Source organism: Perca flavescens, chromosome 19 (assembly GCF_004354835.1).
Source record: "Perca flavescens isolate YP-PL-M2 chromosome 19, PFLA_1.0, whole genome shotgun sequence".
Lineage (NCBI taxonomy): Eukaryota > Metazoa > Chordata > Actinopteri > Perciformes > Percidae > Perca > Perca flavescens.
Window position 1 is genome coordinate 10,220,188 of NC_041349.1, and position 19,780 is coordinate 10,239,967.

A 19,780-nucleotide genomic window follows, 5' to 3' on the forward strand; every position below is an offset into this window, starting at 1 on the left:
AACCTCCCTGCATACTTTTACCATTCTTGAATCCAATTTTTAGAGTTCTTCTCTGCCTGGTGCTGGAAGGTCTATGACCGTCATCCCCATCAACGCAGCCCTTTTACATGTGGGGATATTGACCAGGCATCATGTCAGGGCTGGATACGGCATTCCAGAAGATATTTTCCCCGGTGCAAAATAGGAATGATACATGCGTCGGTGTACAATGGCAATTGCGCTGGGTGCAAGATAGGGCCCAATATATTAATGCAAGTTAATACACAAATAGAAGTGATTATTTTCTCTGAAATCACGGACTAATTTGAATCACAAATATTTTACATTGAAGCTAAAAAAAAAAGAAGGAAATCATTCTTTTACATTTTGTCTTGAAAACCAAGAACTGAAACACTACCTGAGAGAAAACACACAAGCTGTGGTCATTTTTCATATTTGTTTAAGAAACATCAACAAGTTTCATTCCTTGTTTCTTTAAAAGCTGCCAAACATTTCACTCAATGAAAACATTATTAACACTGATATTAGTTATTTCTGATGGAATTACTTAATTATTTGATAGAGCACATTAATGAACATCAAGATGTAAACATGCTGGAGTTAGCATTAATGATAATTTACATGAGTAGCCTAGTGTATTAGACAGGTAACACAAGTAAGATATGACATAATATATTGATGCAAGTAAATGCACAACTAGAAGAGGACAAAAACATTATGTAACATGTCAACTTCATTTAAAATCAAACCTGTAGAACATGAACATCATTTAAAATATAAAAATATAACACATTTTATATCCCAAATAGTTTTCTGACACTAAGAAGAGACGGAGGAGAGACTCTAGGAGTCTGATTTAGTTTTTATAACTATAACTTTATGCTCTGATGACTCATTTAAAGAGGGTCCTCCAGACTGAGTCCCGTTAGTTCTGATGGCTCGTTTCTCTGATGAACTCGACATCTGTAAACTGTAGGTGATTTTTTTATTATCCGTAGACTTGGTAAAACAAAGACTGAAGACTAAGAAGAGAGCCAGCAGAGCTGCTGCCAGTCCACAGTAGAGACCGATCCTTCCCCGACTCTCTGGTTGTGGTGGACTTGTTGTGTTTGGTGGACTTGTTGTGTTTGGTGTCTCAGGTTCAGGCCGATCCCTCGCTGCTGTAAAGAGACCAAAGACATATGTTTCATTCATGTGAAGGAAAACATTTCATTTAACTTTTATAAACAAAGGAATTGTACAGATTTCCTCTTAGCTGTGATATAATCACATACAACTGAAGAAGACTGAAGTGAGCTGTTGAAACTTAGTCACCTTCCAATTTAATTTAAATAGACTTTAAAAAATAATCATGTTCACAATAAAGTGGGCCCTCCTTGGCTGGTTTCCCACACATACTGAGGTGGTTGCTATGTAACGCAGCCCAAGTAGCATTTAATAACAGCTAGCACATACTTTTAGCACAGAATTTCTTTTGCATAACACTAAAGAAAGACACACAATTAACAAACTAACCAATCGAGGCAGCCGCAGCGCAGCAACTTCCATTTTCTTTGAGGTAAAGTTATTGTTTTTATGAAGGGATTCTGGCAGCTCTGAAGTGTGCAGAGATAACAGCTTCTGTTCTCTGTTGAAAAGGGCTGTCTGACAGCAATGTTTAGGTGGAAGATATTCTAAATAAAGTGAACACTTAAAGAGATATTTGGCTGATTTGAAACCAACTCTGTGTCCTGGCAGTGTGGGCAGATGAAAGACTTCCCTCTGAGGCACCAGAACGTTTTTTTACGTGTAAAAGTAATTTGAATTACAGTCGTATGTGGTTATTATATCACAGCTATAAACCAATCAGATTGAGCTACATTTTTCATAATGAATCAATTTACCAGTGACATTGAGCCAACATCTACCAGAGTTACTCCCATAATCTGTGAGCACATCACACAGGTACAGTCCTGAATCATTAGTCCTGAGTCTGGACACATGAAGTCTGAGTTGTCCTTCTCTGAGGACGTATTTGTCCCACTGGACTCGTCCTGCAAACTGTTCATCCTGAGACTCTGGGACCTCAACTCCTTCATGGAGATGAAACAGGACTGAGGGTCTGAGGACAGTTAACAGTTCACAGAAGATATTCAGAGAGTTGGAGGAAGTGTGAGGGTTGGTTGTGAAGGTCCACTCCAGTGTGATGTGGTGGTTCTCCTCTGCCTGATAGGAGGTCTGGGTCACATTCACTACTAATGTTCCTGTTGAGGAGACAGAGAGGGAAAGTGAGGAGCAGACACACTGACAACTTTAAACTCCATCTCCACATGTTTCTGTGGACACTTTAGTGATTCTTTGTTTAGTGTTAGTGGAGAATAAAGTGAAGCTGTAAACTAACCAGAGACACAGGAGGTCAGGATGATGAGCAGCAGGATGCTGCAGATCATCTTCTCCCTGTGAGAGGAGACAGAGGTGAAGAGTCACAAACACATGAGCTCAGAGTTCACTTCTTACAGGACAGAGAGAGGACAGATACAGTCTGTCTATACTTCTTCTGTTTTACTTATTACACATGACTGATCAGAGGACTGACAATAAGCAGCTACAGTGATGTATTTCTGTCACAAAATGGCGCCAGTTAGTAGAGTTTTTTTAACTGAGGAAGAACAAGGAAGTATGAGTCTACTATTATGATCTGAGATGGACTGTGGAAGAAAAAGCAGAGGGCGGTGACTAAAAGCTGCAGTTAAAACAGTTCCCAACCTTCAGCTGGCAACTTGCCCTCATTTCCTTATTATCATAACTATGACGTTGTGCTCGGTCTCCAAAGATTGTTGTTTTAATTAGGCTTTTGTTAATCTGCGACAGTGTAGCCTATTAAAATTATGTGTAGGCTATATATCTTTGATAAATCTTTCAGTTATCTTCTGAAAACTATTATACTAGTATAGGTCTAATATATAATATATATATAGGCTATAATAGCAGCAGATGAATCAGGGTCATAAATACATCAGTTATTATCTGGATCAACAAACACTATACTGTGTTCAAACTGTCTGAGACAACACTGAAACATTTCTATAATATTCACATTTAATAACCTGTAGCGGTGATTTCTAGGACTTGAGGAGGTTCAGGGCTTAGCCCGGACCCATTTAAATAAACTGGCTTGCCCAGCTTGTCAATAACCAGTGTATGTTCATTTAGCTGACCAGTTTGTAGATGTTAGTTAGATGCATGACCTACCAATACCTACACTCTTCCATGAGTGGGGTCAAAAATGCGGTAAACTTAAGAAATTCTTAAGTCCAAAAACTACTTACTACTTAACAATACAATATCACACACACACACACACACACACACACACACACACACACACACACACACACAAGAGTATATTTACATAGTGTGCATGTCTAAGAGCAATACGGTCTCACAGCAGTTCGTGAAATGGTCACGTTATTTTTAATCTATTGATTTGTGTACACTGACACGATGATCTTGTTTATTTTGTGTTGCTGAGAGTGTCATTCATTCGTGTGGTCAGCACATCATGGGAAGCATCTACACGGAGGTTGGGTTTCGGAAAAGAAGCACGGGGAAAGGACACGCCACACACCGGGACCCGATCCCCGGTCTCTGGGACGCCGACGCACCACAACAAGGGGACGGTTGGGGTTTACGCCGGGACGCGAACTCCGGTCTCCTGGGTGAAAGTCCTGTGTTGTTTGACCCATCCACCACCCCAACCAACCATTTCACAAACTACTGAGAAGTGCTGTAAATGCTAGTAGGTTTAGAGCCGCTAAAAATAATAAATCATATTGAAATAATTTTTGCTCTACTGAAAGCGAATAAAATCTTGCAAAACGTGCTTGTCTTTATAGCTTGTAACTATTGTTACATTCCATAGACTAAACATTTAATTGATTCAAAATAACCATAAGTTGCAGCCATAATATTTACATGCCCCAGCTACTGACAGGAAATGTAAACCCGTTGTTGAGCACTGAAATACATTTTCAACTGGAAATGTCAAAGTGCCAACAGACCTTTCTGACATGTTGGTGGTTACCAGTTAGAAATTATATAACTAATCACATCACTGCCTCTTGAAAAAACTACTTACTACTTAACAATACTTCCAACTTAAACTTCCAAGTATTTGTATAACTTAACTCATGGTAAGGGAATTAAGGTAAAGTAAAGTAAACATGAAGGGATTTTGGTAAGCACTGTTTCGAATAAGAATACACTAATGCAGTTAGTAGCAGTGATCAGATCAGTGATTGGTAGAGAGTATTAAAAATAATGTTAACATTTAGTAAAAATAACCTTCAGGGTGGTGAGACTGCTGGCATTAGATGTGTGGATCAACAGTAAATGTATACCTGACAGTCACAGTTGATAAAAATCAAAGGCTCCTAGGGTTAACCTTTGAAATTCCATAGAAAATGGAAAAGTGTGGAACTTATACAAAACATGCACTTACTTAACTTATATAACAATTAGATACAAATCAAAATGGCCTCATGTCAAAGACAACCTATTTGAGGAAAACATAGAAGATTAAATGATACAAATTTAAAATTACAAAGATATTGCAAAAAAAAAACAACACTTCTAAAGGTTAAATGGCACCAACAATTGGCCTAATCATAACAGGCCTGGTAACCCAAAGGCCAAGGTTTTGTTCCCAGATTTTGCCTTTTTATCTTTTTCTGAAGCAATTTATGATGAAAATATCTTTATGTAAAGGGAAACATAGATTACAATACAAAAATAAAAAACATAATGGGATATATTGCAATAAGGCTCTCAGGCATTCTGTATTGCTTTCAACTATTTCTTCTCCTGTAGATCAACTTTTCTAATTCTATCTGAGTCAGCACACATGTAGCCTAGGCAGGACTTACTCTTCCCTCCTCTCTGCATATTTTGTTGGGGAAAGAAACTATAATAATTATAATAATAATAACCTCCTTAAATGTGCAAATACTTTAATTAATTTTAATTAATTAATAAACCCTTGAACTTTCATATTTCAGATGCTGTCAGGATTGTGAGGCTCAGATCCAAAAATGCAGAGTAAAGGATTTTATTAACAAAAGACTTACAAAGATGTCCTGAGGTAGGCATGGAGGCAGTCAAAAAGCTAGACAAACCAAAAACAAAAACCACTAGAAAACCAGAAGACATGAAAGAAATAAACCAGCAGGAATGAGAGACGCAGGGAAGGAGGGAAGACGATGAACTGACAAGAGACAAAGAAAGCACAGAGACTACATACACAAGGTATGAGGGTCAAACACATCTGGTTCGGGGCAGACAATCACAAAGGCGGAAAAACCCAAGGCAGGAAGTAAAACAAGACTCGACATGGGAGAGAGACTACAGCATACAGGAAACTGAAGCATAAAACATGCACAAGGATGCAGGGTAAAACACAACAGAGAACACAGGAGACAGTAAACAACAAGGACACGGAGAATGCATTAACACAATAAAACAGGAAAGACTAGAACAGAAAACCATAACCATGACAGACGTGTTGGAGCAAGATTTCTGCTCATGTTCAAAACTTTGTGCATATTCAAAATATAATTCATCCAATCTGCATTGTGATAGTTTGAGAAAAATGAAGTGATAATGGGCTATTACAAGAATAATGTCACTATATTTCAGAAAATAATCTATCTGCACCACAGTCTGCTGTGCATTATAGCTCTGCAGATATGGTAGATCTCAGACCTTCTGACAGACTCAGAGCCCTGTTGGAGACTCTGGTCTCTGAATGAGAGAAAGTTTAGAGAAGTGGTTGTATGCTTCTCCACATCGGCGGTGGAAAACCAAAATAAATAATCAGACACGGAACACAAAGGCGACACATCTGCCGCAGCATGCCCACAGCAGAGCGTCCATTATGTTGACCTGAAGAGGAACAGACCAGAGCGCTGCTCATCTCTGTTTTACAGAGAGAGTCAACACTAAGCGACGCACAGGTCTGAACTTCAGAGTCTGAACTTCTAACTATATCATTTTTTTTTTTTTTTTTTTAAATGCAAAGTTTAGTAGCCTACAATAACCAATTGGGACCTTAATATATCATCTAATAACAAAACAAGGCGCCTTTCACTTTCACTAACGTCACATCTGACTGTTGGTTGAAAACTCACGTAACTTATTGACTGTAAACAACGTATAACCTAGCATGATTAAAGAGCCCAAACCATCACGTCCCTGAGCATCTCTCTTCTCTACAGAGCGCACACTCATGTAACGGACGTAATGTTGGATGTTGCTGCAACATAGGCTGTTACTAGGCTCCATCGAGATGAACTGCACCTCGCCTGTAAAGTGGATGAGGTCAGGCGGCAGCAGCCGGGGGCGGTGACAAAACTCTGCAATCAAGTCGGACAGTTTCCAGCCGTTTCCAGCAGCCTTCACGCTGAACAGGAAGTCACACAAACACTGTGGTCTGATTCCGATTTAATAAAATGTTATCAGACCCATATATATCAGCTCCTACACAGTCTCCAGTTGATTTTATTATGACAGAGTAGCTGTCAAAATGCTCTACATGTGATCTGTTGCTGATTTTAATTAACAACCCACTGTAGATGATCCGTAATCTGAACGGATTTAGTCTCTCTGACTTCTAAACATCATATCAGCCACACAACATGTGGTTTGTACAGAATAAGCCTTTAAATCAGACAAAGCAGTTAAAATCCCTCCAATTCAAATCCATAAAAGGTTTGTAAAAAACGTCATCATGTTGAGTCGATTCTGAACCAATCAGCTGTTAGATCAGCTGAGAGGACGGCGTTTCCCAGCATGCCCTGGGGTCCGCCTGGGTCTTGCAGTCGGTGAAAAGCAACTGGAGCCGCCTTGATCTCGTGAGGTTGTCGTTGCCCACGTGTGCACGACGTCAGAGCAAGTCGAGATCAAGTCGGACACAAATGTAACCGGCATGCATTAGACAGGAGACCAGAGGACAGAGGTCCATCTTGTGTCTTCTCTGCAACAGACAGCCGGTAGAGAGTTAATGAGCACATCCAAACACCAACACCATGCAGCAGCTGTTTAAGGGGATAAAGGCGCGAGCGGGTAATGTGAGGCTGAGTGGCCAAGCAGTCCCAGGTGCTGACATTTCCATATTCTCATAACAAATCTCTGAGTCATCTAAACTGAAGTCAGCTACTGTTTTCAGTTTCTCTCCACCGACCACAGTGCATGATGGGAAAATCTGGACTCTCCACTAATTTATTAAAGTTTAATAGAAACTTTTCTTTATGTTTTAATGTACAGAGCAGTAGACTACCTCTCATCGTAAACCTCCTCACAGTCTGTTTCAGCTGACATTCAGGAGTCTTTGAGGAACTGGGAGCACATTTGGACTGTTGATTGGATTTCTCTCAGTTTGAGGACAGGGTCTTTAACTGATTGATAAGTCATTTCTATACGTTCACTACACAAAGTCAAACCAGATCCCTGTTAGCATGGGAAGAAGCCCCTTTCAGCACCCTGTGAAGCTCTAATAACATATATTATCTTTGTTGTTGATTAACTCTCTCTGAGTAAGTTTGTGTAAACTGTTTTTCACAGAGAAGAGTCATAACAATTTCTCTAATATAAATATGGATTCATTTACAGTATGAACTCTTTGTAACATTATGTGAACATTAATAACATCCATCAGTCGGCAGAGGAAAGGAGGACTTGGATAAGATCTGATAACTCATTCCAGGCCTGAACGCTCGTTCCTCTGAGAAACTCTACAGATCAGAGATATTATCAGTAGATTTAGTTAAAGCATGACTGAAGCAGATTTTTGGCAGGCCACATAGATGATAAGGGAGATAGGCCAGCATATATCTCGCAATCGTTGAAGAAAAACCTGCCAAGACAGGATTATCTGGTCTCATCTCACCAACGTCTGTGAACATTTGAATTATAAGTTGAATCACTCTGTGAATGTGAGTCTTTACAAACGAAAAGAAAAAGTAGATTTAAAAATGACTAGGGCTGTCAGCATTAACACGTTAATCGCGATGCTATTAAGGGTCAAGCATAACGCGTTAATTGTGTTTTAATCACATGCTGCCATTTATTAATTTCTTTTACACTTCACTCGGCTTCGAGTCGTGTTTAACAACGCCACTTAGCTGTTCTAAAATCACTAGAAGCTACGGCCTCTTGGGACTAGGCTACTATTTTGACCCTTTGCCGTACCTTTACTTATCATCAAGCTGCCATACTTCCTCATAACGCATCCTACTGCTGCAGGCATGATGGAGAAATGCAGCAGCAACACAATTCTGAATGGTGCTTTTTATTTTCCAAAACTCCCGGACGGCTCAGTAGACAAGTCGAAAGCCATATGAACATTGTGTAAAGCCGAATTAAAATACCACCGAAGCACGTCAAGCTTGAGCTACCAGCTACGAGCTAAGCATACTACAGTTAACGTGACTCAGGTTGATGGGCTCAGGCAAAGCACTATTTTGGAGAGTGCTAGTTGCCAACCTGTTGATGAAACCAAATCCAAAAAAATTACTACAGCTCTTGCGAAATGGGGAAATAATAAACAAATACAAATCTTAAAGTGAAGATCATAAAGTAACCTTTCTTTGCATTCATTTGATTCCCAGTCAAGATACACTGGTAAGAATTGCTTTCCATTGTTAATATGTACTTTAAAACAGTTCTGAAATGCAAAATAATACAATTTTAATCATGTGATAAAACATGCGATTAACCATGATTAACTAAGCAATTAATCATGATTAAGAAAAAGCCCTAAAAATTACCTATAACAGTCAGCAAAAAACATTTAAATCAACTTTATTTAGTTAAGTTCTCCAAAGGTTGCTCAAGTTAAACCTCTTCATTTGTTAAAGTGAATTATTGAGATACAGTTACCAAGACGAGCCTGCTGCTCTTCATCATCAACACCAGAGCTAACTACTCAAGTAAAAAACAGCGTAATGTAAAGTGAAATCATGGATTAATGGTGTTAATAACTTGACTTGTTCAGTCAGAATCAGGTTCATTAAAATAGTTAATTAAAATTAAAATAATATTTATAGTGACAGCACAGTTTTACAACCTGACTCCGCCAGATGGATTGCTTCGCATTTGCTCGGCATATCCATCTGGGAACTTTCCGTTGGAGAACTTTTGGGAAGGGGCGGAAATACTGGTTAGGTGATTGGATGAACCATCTGTTTATCACCTATGTTGGTGATAGACGGGCCAAATCAACCAATCAGATCCACGAAGCGTATGAAAATACAACCACAAGCCCGCCCCTGCTGCTGCAGGCAAAGCATAGCTCGTAAGCTCAGCATGCAAGCAACATGTCGGTTAAGTAGATTTGCTGTTTGTGTAACGAGAATTTAGGAATAAAAGGCACCATTTCAGGTTCCCGGACCATATTCCAAAAGAAGGATCCAAGAGAAAAAAAGCATTAGCAAGCGGCTAACAGAATTAGGGCTACCGCTGTCTGAAAATACTGGTTAGCTGATTGGATAAACCATCTGTCTATCACCACCTAACCCACCTCAAAACCAACGCTGATTGGTTGGTCGTTTGGCCAACGGCTCCAAATTTTCTCTGCCTCAAGATGCCAGACTGATCTGCGAGTGGAAAACTGGAGATGGCGAGATCAGGACGGTCTCACGAGGCTAACAGTTTTGTACTCAACATCCACCACAAGAGGGGCTGGGCTCTACTGGAGTAGATCAATAACTGTTTGAATTCAATTTCAAATGCGAAGTTTGTGCAATATGCTCATATTCCTGTTTTTAAAAACCCGAAAATGATCCCTGGGTTACCCCTTTTCTAACCCGAAATTTTGGTCATGTAAACGCGTATCGGCATATCCCCATCAAAAGGAACATTGATTTGTGTTCTGCGCATGTTCTGTACGCAAGGAATCTTGGTCTTTTGAGTAGAGGAACTTCTTGTATGCGCCAGAAAACCTGCGCGCAGTATACCGGAAGTCAACAAGAAGTAGTAAACATGGCGAGACGCAGCATAGCACCACCAGAGCCTGTCTATGGAGAGCCTGTTCACTATTAGCCCCATTGTACCAACCCGGAATTTTCCCGAGAGTGGAAGTTCTCCCCTTATCAGACACTCTCTGACCACACGTTTTGAGCCAGGAGGACACCCATTTCTTTATTAGTGTGGTGAAAACCATGAATATAATGTCTTTTGTTGACGGCAGAAAGTACAGAGATAGTGAGATTTATAAGAAGGTGACCCAAAAGTTACGCGAAGCAGGGTTTGTCCGTACGTCCAGACTCTAACCGTGCGTCGCCGTTTACATCGGGATATTGCCAATTGATTACAAATTCCATGTATACAGGAGTAACTCTCTCTGCTCACACATGTAAACGGGTTATTCCGAATGTTTCAGAAACCCGAATGGTGACCTTAACCCGACCATAACCCGAAAATTGACAGCTTGTAAACGTAGTCACTGACAGAGACAGCAAGCCAGTTTGTAAAACTAGTTCTCAACATGTAGCCTGCAGCCATGTAACACCTCTGAGCTCCGGGCAGCAGCAGCAGCAGCGGAGTGATGGAGGTCTAAACACGCAGCTTTACGCTTTATAGCTACATGTAGCAAATATTCACTAAGAAGATCACACTTACCTGAAACTCATCCAGTCGCTGCCAGAGAGGCAAATACCTCAGTTTTTGTCAGAGGCAAATACCTGTCAGGTAGCCAGAGAGTTGGGACAGGTGGAGAAGAACAATAACTCTTCACTGAGCTGCAGAGGGAAGTGGGGGGGTGTCTGAGAAGAGGGACGGAGAGGCAGATACTCTAACTATGCAGCAGTAATTAGGCCTATGAAAAAAAGAAAAGAAAAAGAGAACAGTAATATACCTGAATGTGCTGAAACTCCAGTGGGACCATCATGTCTCTTCATGTCCTGCAGCGGTCCGTTGGGTCTCCCTGCAACACATTCTCACTCCAATCTAGTTAAATACAGATGCGTGGTCAGGGGCTTTTGTCGTTATTGATGCTAAAAGTTTCCTTTAGCAGAAGGCACTGATCAGCATTTAAATCTGAAATCTGACAACACGGGGAGTCATCTTGTTGATTAGAGTCATACATGCACAAATATTTTATTGTGTCTCCACATTAAATTAGGATTTACTTCAAATGTGTTATTGTTCACAGAAAATCAACGGGTGGAAAAGCTCCAACAAATCAAATCGACTTAGTTTACAATAATAATATATAATATATATATATATATATATATATATATATATATATATATATATATATATATATATATATATATATATATATATATAATAATCTGCTGCCATAACCCTACAGTTTATAAACAGTGTGCCTATATATGATGTTTACAACAACAGGGCAGATATTAATGCAACACAGCCGCATGCTTCTGACGGGAATGTCTTCATCGTGGAACATGAAGCTTTCTCTCACCAAGGCACACAGTCACAGGCCCGCACACACACACACACACACACACACACACACACACACACACACACACACACACACACACACACACACACACACCACCCCAAATCATACTTAGATTATATTATGATTATATTTAGATACCTGTCTCTTGAGCCTCAGATCTGTGAAAAGACATTCAGTCCGTCCTGTCTTAGCGAGATCTGGATCACAGACTGGTCCCCTGTAGAGTTCATCTTCATACACCACGGTGACTGTCATAGAGGGACATGGATGGAGTCTGACCTGCAGGGGCCAAAACACAGACTCTGAGGAAAGGAGCCACAACCAAAGGCAGAGAGATCACACACTATGTGAGTGGCTGAGTAAATGAGAGTGTGAGGACATCTTGTGGCCAAATGTGGCACAGCACCAACTTGATTTAACCCAAAATGACCTCCCATAGCTCTTTGAAGACCTGGGACACAATATTACATTAAACCTTCCATAATTTCTTCATTAATTCTTTTTAAGAAAGCTGTATATTCTATGTACTGTCTATGTAATGTCACTCTCAGCATCCTCCTCAGTTCAGACTATAAATTATTATACACGTCAACATTTTATTCAACCTTTTCAATAAAAGTTGTATTCTCAGTTCTGCAGACACATTTCTAAATTAAATTAGTTAATTGTCTCTCTCTCTGAAAAGATTCTCTCTTCAGTCAAGACTGGGTATCTTAGTAATGTATGCACATTCTCAAAAACGCCTGAGTAAAGTGCATTTATCAGGGTAAATTCATTGGAGTGACTCGTTAGCTAGCGGCTAATGGCTACTATATAAACAAACCATTTGAGATCTCCACTTTTGAGCAAAATTTAAATTTTGAGCGTCAAACAAAACACTTAATTTTCTGCATTTTAGTACATTTTTTAGTACAGTTATGGTGAAAATGTCTTTATTTATGTAAAGGAAATTAAAATAGATTTATTTTTTGGGGGGGTTTGCACCGGCCAGTTTTGATTATTGGGGGGTTGTAACCCCCATCCCCCTGTAAATTACGCCTACGAACAGATTGACAGGGAGGAAACCAGTTTTTAGTGAAAAAGAATGACTAAATTATTTGCATCTTTCATTTTTCAAAATTATCCTGAATTAATTTACCAGTGACATTGAGCCACAGTGACGGACTGGCCATCTGGAATTTCGGCCAATGCCAGAAGGGCTGCCCTCTATGGGCCACTACTCATAATAACAATAATCTGTCTTTGGTTTATTTTGATAAACTGAACTTAAAGTTGAACTTAAAACTCTCCTATTTGATAAAGCTTATAGTTAGGGAGTGAGGAGTTGCAGTGTCCACCTAACTGGCCCACCTGCTTCTCTTCATAATTGTTAGATTAATAACATATAACAAAAGTAGAGGGAGGCAGGCCAGCACAGCCCGATCCGGCAGGGGAGAGTTCAAAGCCCGAACAGGCTACCTCTCCTTATGTCCTGTCTCTCTTAGTTACGCTGTTATAGTTCTAGACTGCCGGGGGACTTCCTTCCTTCCTTTGACACACTGAGCTGCTCTCTCCTCTCCCTTTCTATTACCATTTGTGTGCATCCTGTCCCAGAAATGCTTGTTACTAATCCTAGCTTCTGGGGAGTTTACTCCCCGGAGTCCTTATGTTTTTTCCCCCAGCGTATTTCCTTGGAGAACGTTGGCACCAAGATCCTGGTTCCAGCTGTCGCCGTGGTCCTGCTGCACTCCTTGCTGAGCTCAGCGGTGCCCTGCAATGTCATGCTGCTTCCTGTTGAACCCTGCTGCTTCCTGCTGAACCCTGCTGCTTCCTGCTGCTTCCTGCTGAACCCTGCTGCTTCCTGCTGAACCCTGCTGCTTCCTGTTGAACCCTGCTGCTTCCTGCTGAACCCTGCTGCTTCCTGTTGAACCCTGCTGCTTCCTGTTGAACCCTGCTGCTTCCTACTGAACCCTGCTGCTTCCCTGCTGCTTCCTGCTGAACCCTGCTGCTTCCCTGCTGCTTCCTGCTGAACCCTGCTGCTTCCTTTTACATCCATCCATGCTCTGCTGGGCCACGCTACATCCTGTAACGCCCTGCAGCGCCCTGATATGACATGAACTACTACAACTACCATTAGAAGTCACTGTTCCATTATTAATTTGACTATTATCGCCACTGTTCATCATATCCCCAACTGAATTGAATTGAATTGAATTGAATTGAATTGAATTAAATTGAACTGAATATGTTATATTATGCATGCAGCCAAAAATATTCAAGATTGTAGTGCAGCGAGCTGCGTGGGAGGGTTTATCTCGGTGGGCAGAGTTACTAATTTCAAAGCTATGTTATTGACACTCAGTGTACTACCCAGAGGCTGAGCATGGCTCTTTCCATGTTTTTGTGGAGCTGTTGTATTATGTGCTGTTCTTAAACGTAGAGCCGTTGTATTAGTGCAGAATGTGCCTTTAGTGGAGCATATCATGTCGTAGATCTGCCGACAAATTGTTATTGGCATATGTCACCGACTGTAGCGATAGTAAAGCCTGTCCTTTCAGTGTATGTTCTACATTTTTGCATTCTCTGTATGATTTATTTTGGCTTTTTATCTCAATGTTTGGGTGAGGCTGGTTTGGTTTGAAAATAGGGCCGGTGTGTTGCAAATGCCAGGCCCTTTTTTATACCATTCCGTCACTGGTGAGCCATCATATACCAGAGAGTTACTCCCATAATTTGTGTCCACACTTTCTGTTATAGGCAATCAACGGTTTGGACAACTCACCAATATAAAGCTTAAAAAGAACAGGGGACCAAATGCCACCTTGTCTGACACCATTGCTTACCCCAGACGGGGCTAACACACTCTGGCCCTATTTTAGCTGCATCGTCTGGTGTGCATACCAGTAAGTCAACATCCTCACACCCTCTTTCAGTCGTTTTAACAAACAGCTTTCTGTGATTACCTCTATTAAAGGATTTTGAGGCATCAAGGGTTATAAGTTGCATCACTAAGTGAATGTGAGTCTTGAAGTAGAATAAAAAGTAGATGTAAAAACTGACCTGATTTCTTTGTCCCATTCGTGGTTCCAATTCAACAAATCACTCAGACGTTCAACACGATCAGTTAGAGCTTTTTTCAGATATCACAGTCAAAAAAAGAACATTTAAACTAACTTTATTTAGTCCAAATTTTCCAGTTATTGCGGACTCCTCAAGTTGAACATCTACAGTTTTTAAAGCGAGGTACTGTGAAAAATGAATCATATTATACGTCATATGAAGCAAACATTGGAAACCTGTCAGATGACATCAGATCTCTCGGTTTAAAGATCCTGATCGTCTCAATGATCACAGCTGGAACATGCAGACAGACACGGAGCATTTATTCTTAGTGAAGAGCTCCCTCTGCTCCTCTTCTTCATCAACACCAGAGTTAACTCCTCACAGCTTTACAATGACAGAGAGACAGGAAGTAACAGACCATACTAAAACAGAACCGGTACATTTCTTTTAAAACTTTAGTCACACACAGGAAGTGTTTTATGAAATCTCTCTGACCTTCTGTTCAGAATGTATATACAGCTTTTACTTTAACACATCGAGCTTTAACCTTTTTCTGTTTGTAAAGTGCACTTTAAACTGAAGGCTTCATCATAGACAGGATTTAGAATAATATGAAAGGTCTCAGAGCTTAACAAAAGGTATATGTATCAAATATGTCACTATTAAATAGATCTGAAATGTGTACATACATACATATATACATACATATATACATACATACATATATACATATACATATACACATATATATACACATATATATACATATACACATATATATACATATACACATATATATACATATACATATACATATATACATATATATATATATATATATATATATATATATATATATATATATATATATATATATATATATATGCACATTTCAGATCTATTTAATAGTGACAGTTTGACAAAATTATGAACAAAAGAAAGGAAAGATGGGTTTTTTATCAACTTTTACAGTTTGTGTGGGAGTTTCTTTGCTATAAACATGATCTCTAACAGTTTTTTCTCATTACAGATGTTAACTGTATCCACTGATTCACCTGCTGAACTTTTGTCTTATGTAACAGCTGGAAACAAAAAACACCAGGGGAGATACAGACAGAGTAAAGACATTACAAGTATGATTATTAAATAGCAGAATAGGAACATATCCCGACTCTCTGGTTGTGGTGGACTTGTGTTTGGTGTCTCAGGTTCAGGCCGATCCCTCGCTGCTGTTAAGAGACCAAACACATCTGTTTCATTCATGTGATGGAAAAACATTTTACTATAAAATAAGTGTAAGACAAAGAAGTGTAAGGATTGTGGAAGTTCAAAGATTTCCTGTTATATATCTAAAAAGCTGCTGAATTGAAACTGAAAGAAAGTTCTGCATCAACTTACCAGTAACATGGAGCCAACATTTACCAGAGCTCCTCTCGTTACTTGTATGCACTTTACACTCATACTGGCCCGAGTCTTCAGTCCTGAGTCTGGACACATGAAGTCTGAGTCGTCCTTCTCTGAGGACGTCTTTGTCCCACTGGACTCGTCCTGCAAACTGTTCATGTTGAAACTCTGGAGCCTCAACTCCTTCATGGAGATAAAACAGGACTGAAGGTGTGAGATCAGTTAACAGTACACAGTAGATATAAAGAGAGTTGGAGGAAGTGTCAGGGTTGGTTGTGAAGGTCCACTCCAGTGTGATGTGGTGGTTCTCATCTGCCTGATAGGAGGTCTGGGTCACATTCACTACTAATGTTCCTGTTGAGGAGACAGAGAGACACTTTGATTTGAAGTGTGTTGGGGACAGAAACACATTCGGAAGTGCATTTTCAGAAGTACTGGGTACAATGATGCATTCATTATTTTTTTTCTCTTTCACCCAGGTCATTTTTGAAAGACCCTGTCCTGTAGCTTACCAATGTAAATGAATAAAAATGTATACAAAAATGTGACGATATCCGACACGTTTTATGAAGAAGAAAGCCTTAAGTTTTCAAAAATCATTAGACACACGACCCACATTGTTCTGCTTCATGTATCCATGTACCATATGTGACATGACGTGTCATCAGACTCAGAGATTGGAGCTACGAAAGGAAAATAGGCCTGGCCTACCATAGGCTACGTGTTGAAGTTCAGTGGGCAAATGTGTGGCAATGCCTTTTGCTAATATATTGATTTAATTCCGAGTACAATTGACCATATCTACACACAACACGTGTGCATCAGTGACATGATGACATCACCCAAACATGTGTGATTCCCACTCGGGGGATTCCAATCAAAGCAACAAGGTCCATTTGGGGAACACGTGCCACCCACCCCTCCCCAACCTACACCGTATCCCAGGGTTACAGTTGTTGCCGTGTTGTGAACAGAGAAGCGTGTAGCCAGCGCAGCAGCAGAACGGCTGTGTCTGTGCTGCCCTGTGGGGAAAGAGATTTTTGTGGATTTGTTGGCATCTGTCGCTCAAGAATTATATGTGTTATGAACTTCTTCTTTTTTTAACTAAATTGAGCTCAAGGTTTTCAAAAAAAGTGGTGGGGACGATATGACTCATGACGAAATCTTATAGGTGCGCTTACCCACCGTCATCGACGCCTATGAGGAAAAGTGAGGAGCAGACACACTGACACCTTTAAACTCCATCTCCACATGTTTCTGTGGACACTTTAGTGATTCTTTGTTTAGTGTTAGTGGAGAATAAAGTGAAGCTGTAAACTAACCAGAGACACAGGAGGTCAGGATGATGAGCAGCAGGATGCTGCAGATCATCTTCTCCCTGTGAGAGGAGACAGAGGTGAAGAGTCACAAACACATGAGCTCAGAGTTCACTTATTACAGGACAGAGAGAGGACATTTACAGTCTGTTTACTCAGTTGTTACAACAGCTGACTGTTCTGTTGTTTTATTGATGAGAGAAAAGTGAATTTAAAAGTTTCATTATAATGCTGCAACATCACAAAATATCAACATCCTACCTGTTCATGTGTGTTTGTAGGTGTTTACCAGGTGTAGCTATAACCACAAACTCCTCCCCAAGTGCATGTACGAGGACGAGCAAGTTAGGACGAAACTTCCTGCTGAACAAGTTTCTGTGTTCAGTCAGCAACACATTCCCAACATACTTACACAGACTGAGCTGGAAAATGAAACACAGTTTTTTATATGTATGTCTTTATTAGGCATCAATGTTATAACATTTAAAATAATATGTATTAATAGGAAGTCTAATGTCCTGGGCCCAATTTTTCTAAAGTAATCCAGTGGGATTTCGGATCACGGATTGGATCAAATCTTCAAAATGGGTTTTTCAAAAAACAAAAGAAGGATTCTGAACTAAGTTCAGAGCATGTGAGCCGATCTTACATTTGATCTGGATCAAACCTGCCCTTTGAGTTCTACAGTAGCCCACATATCACAACGTAAACTCTTAATTATGTAAAGAACCAGAGGTAGAATAGCCAGCATGGGGCTAGCCTTAAGTGTTTTCATTAAAAAAGATAGAAAACAATACAAACCTCTCCTTCCATTTCTATTTCTTATCTTCTTTTAAACAGTCTGACCCACAAAAACTCAACACGCTAATTCATATTCCAGGCCTATTAGCGGCGCTATTTCTGCTACAGAAATTCACCAAAAAACGAAGAAGAGCATAGTCACTTCCACTTCCCATCGTAACATGACTAGCTAGATTATAACGTTCTCTTAATACATCCGTGGACTATAATAACTTTCACCACTGCTCATTTTATAAAGGCCACCGCAAGAAGACGCGTCTTTGTTTACGTTGTATAAACGTGCTGTTGGATTGATTTTTATTTTGCATGGTTGCAGCGCGCTAGTAGCGAGCTAACGCTAGCTCTAACATTGGCAGTCAAACAAACATCAATGATCCATGAATGATGTCTTTTTGATAATCTATACGTCTTTCTTGCAGTAGCCTTTCTACAATAAGCCGTGGTAAAAGTTACTATAATCTGTTCAAGGAGTTGATAAGCAGACAGATTAGCTAGCTAGTTGCTAAGTTGTCTACTTCCACTTTATAAACAGATAGCCATAGCAGCTAACGTTAACGTTACTTCGCTGCTGGAGCGGTCAGCTACTTTAGCGATGTTTAACGTTAGCTACATAACGTTAGCAACATATCTTGTGTAGAATCCAGAGGGAAGGGTCAGCAGAGACAAAGTATTAAGATTAAGTGAGCTGGTTTGTTTCGTGTGTTCGTTTTCGGATTTTTTCACCCTGAGACCAGGTTTCAAAAAAGTGCGTTTTCAGGCAGTGCGTTTGCAGGATTCGTCTGGACGGTCGGCCCAAACGATGCAAGACATGTTTGCACAAAAACACATTTCCGTGTGGATGGCCCCTAATGGAAACATTTACAAATACAGGTGTGGCTTTTAGGCTTTTACATTCGCATGGAGAATGCATTCTCGTTGTTTGAAAAGGGTTACAGGTGGGGTCACCTTAAGTGTTTTTATTTAAAGAGATAGAAAACAATACAAACATCTCCTTCCATTTTCTATTTCTTTTCTTTTTTTAAACAGTCTGACCCACAACTAACTAATGGAAACAAACACATGTACATAATTCACAAATACAGTGTCATATATTTAGTACATCTGTTTCAAATCACAACAGACCAAATGTCCAATAGAAACCACCGGGAGTGTCCAACATAATACTGGCCTGTATTGTCCCCACAACATGTCCACCACTGGCTCTCTGTCAGACTGACTGGCCGTGCAATAGTTAGAAACTACTTTAGATGGTTCATCTCTGATGGTTGGGTCATTGTTACTAATTAATATACAATGATCAATGACATATTATAACTGTTTGGGGAATTATTTTAGGGGGACAAACTCATATTTATATAATATATTTTAATTATGTCGGTTATTGGAGCTTTAAAAACTAAAAGTGAAACAAGTCATCCTGTTTTATGAACTTGACACTAAATAAAATGTAACTGATCATCCAAACTACCATCGAGAAAAAGCCTAAAACAAAGTTTAAAACAACACGTCCTGTCATTTATCAACTGAAGATCACAATATGTCTGAAGATCAAATCCTGGAGGAACTTTTATAATAATAGTTCAGTAAAGAACCAAATATAAAACTGAAATCATTTTCTAATCTGCGAGTAAATGTTTGTCAGTCTAAATATCAGTAAATGTCCCACAGTTGATGGACACAATTAAAACAAACTGTGAATCATGAAATATGTTTTATACTTACTTGTTTTGAAGAAGAGCGAGCAGCG

The 19,780-nt window shown here is 39.8% G+C and overlaps 1 protein-coding gene across 1 annotated transcript; it reads right to left on the bottom strand.

Moving 5' to 3' along the window:
• Positions 1-843: 843 nt before the first annotated feature.
• On the bottom strand, positions 844-18,045 carry LOC114545336 (uncharacterized). The gene is made up of 6 exons (XM_028563611.1): positions 18,034-18,045; positions 17,494-17,654; positions 17,239-17,294; positions 15,980-16,270; positions 1,884-1,952; positions 844-1,160 (listed from the first exon to the last, which is right to left on the bottom strand). Exons 1-6 carry the CDS (start codon positions 18,043-18,045, stop codon positions 844-846), a joined length of 906 nt encoding a protein of 301 aa, XP_028419412.1.
• Positions 18,046-19,780: the final 1,735 nt, after the last annotated feature.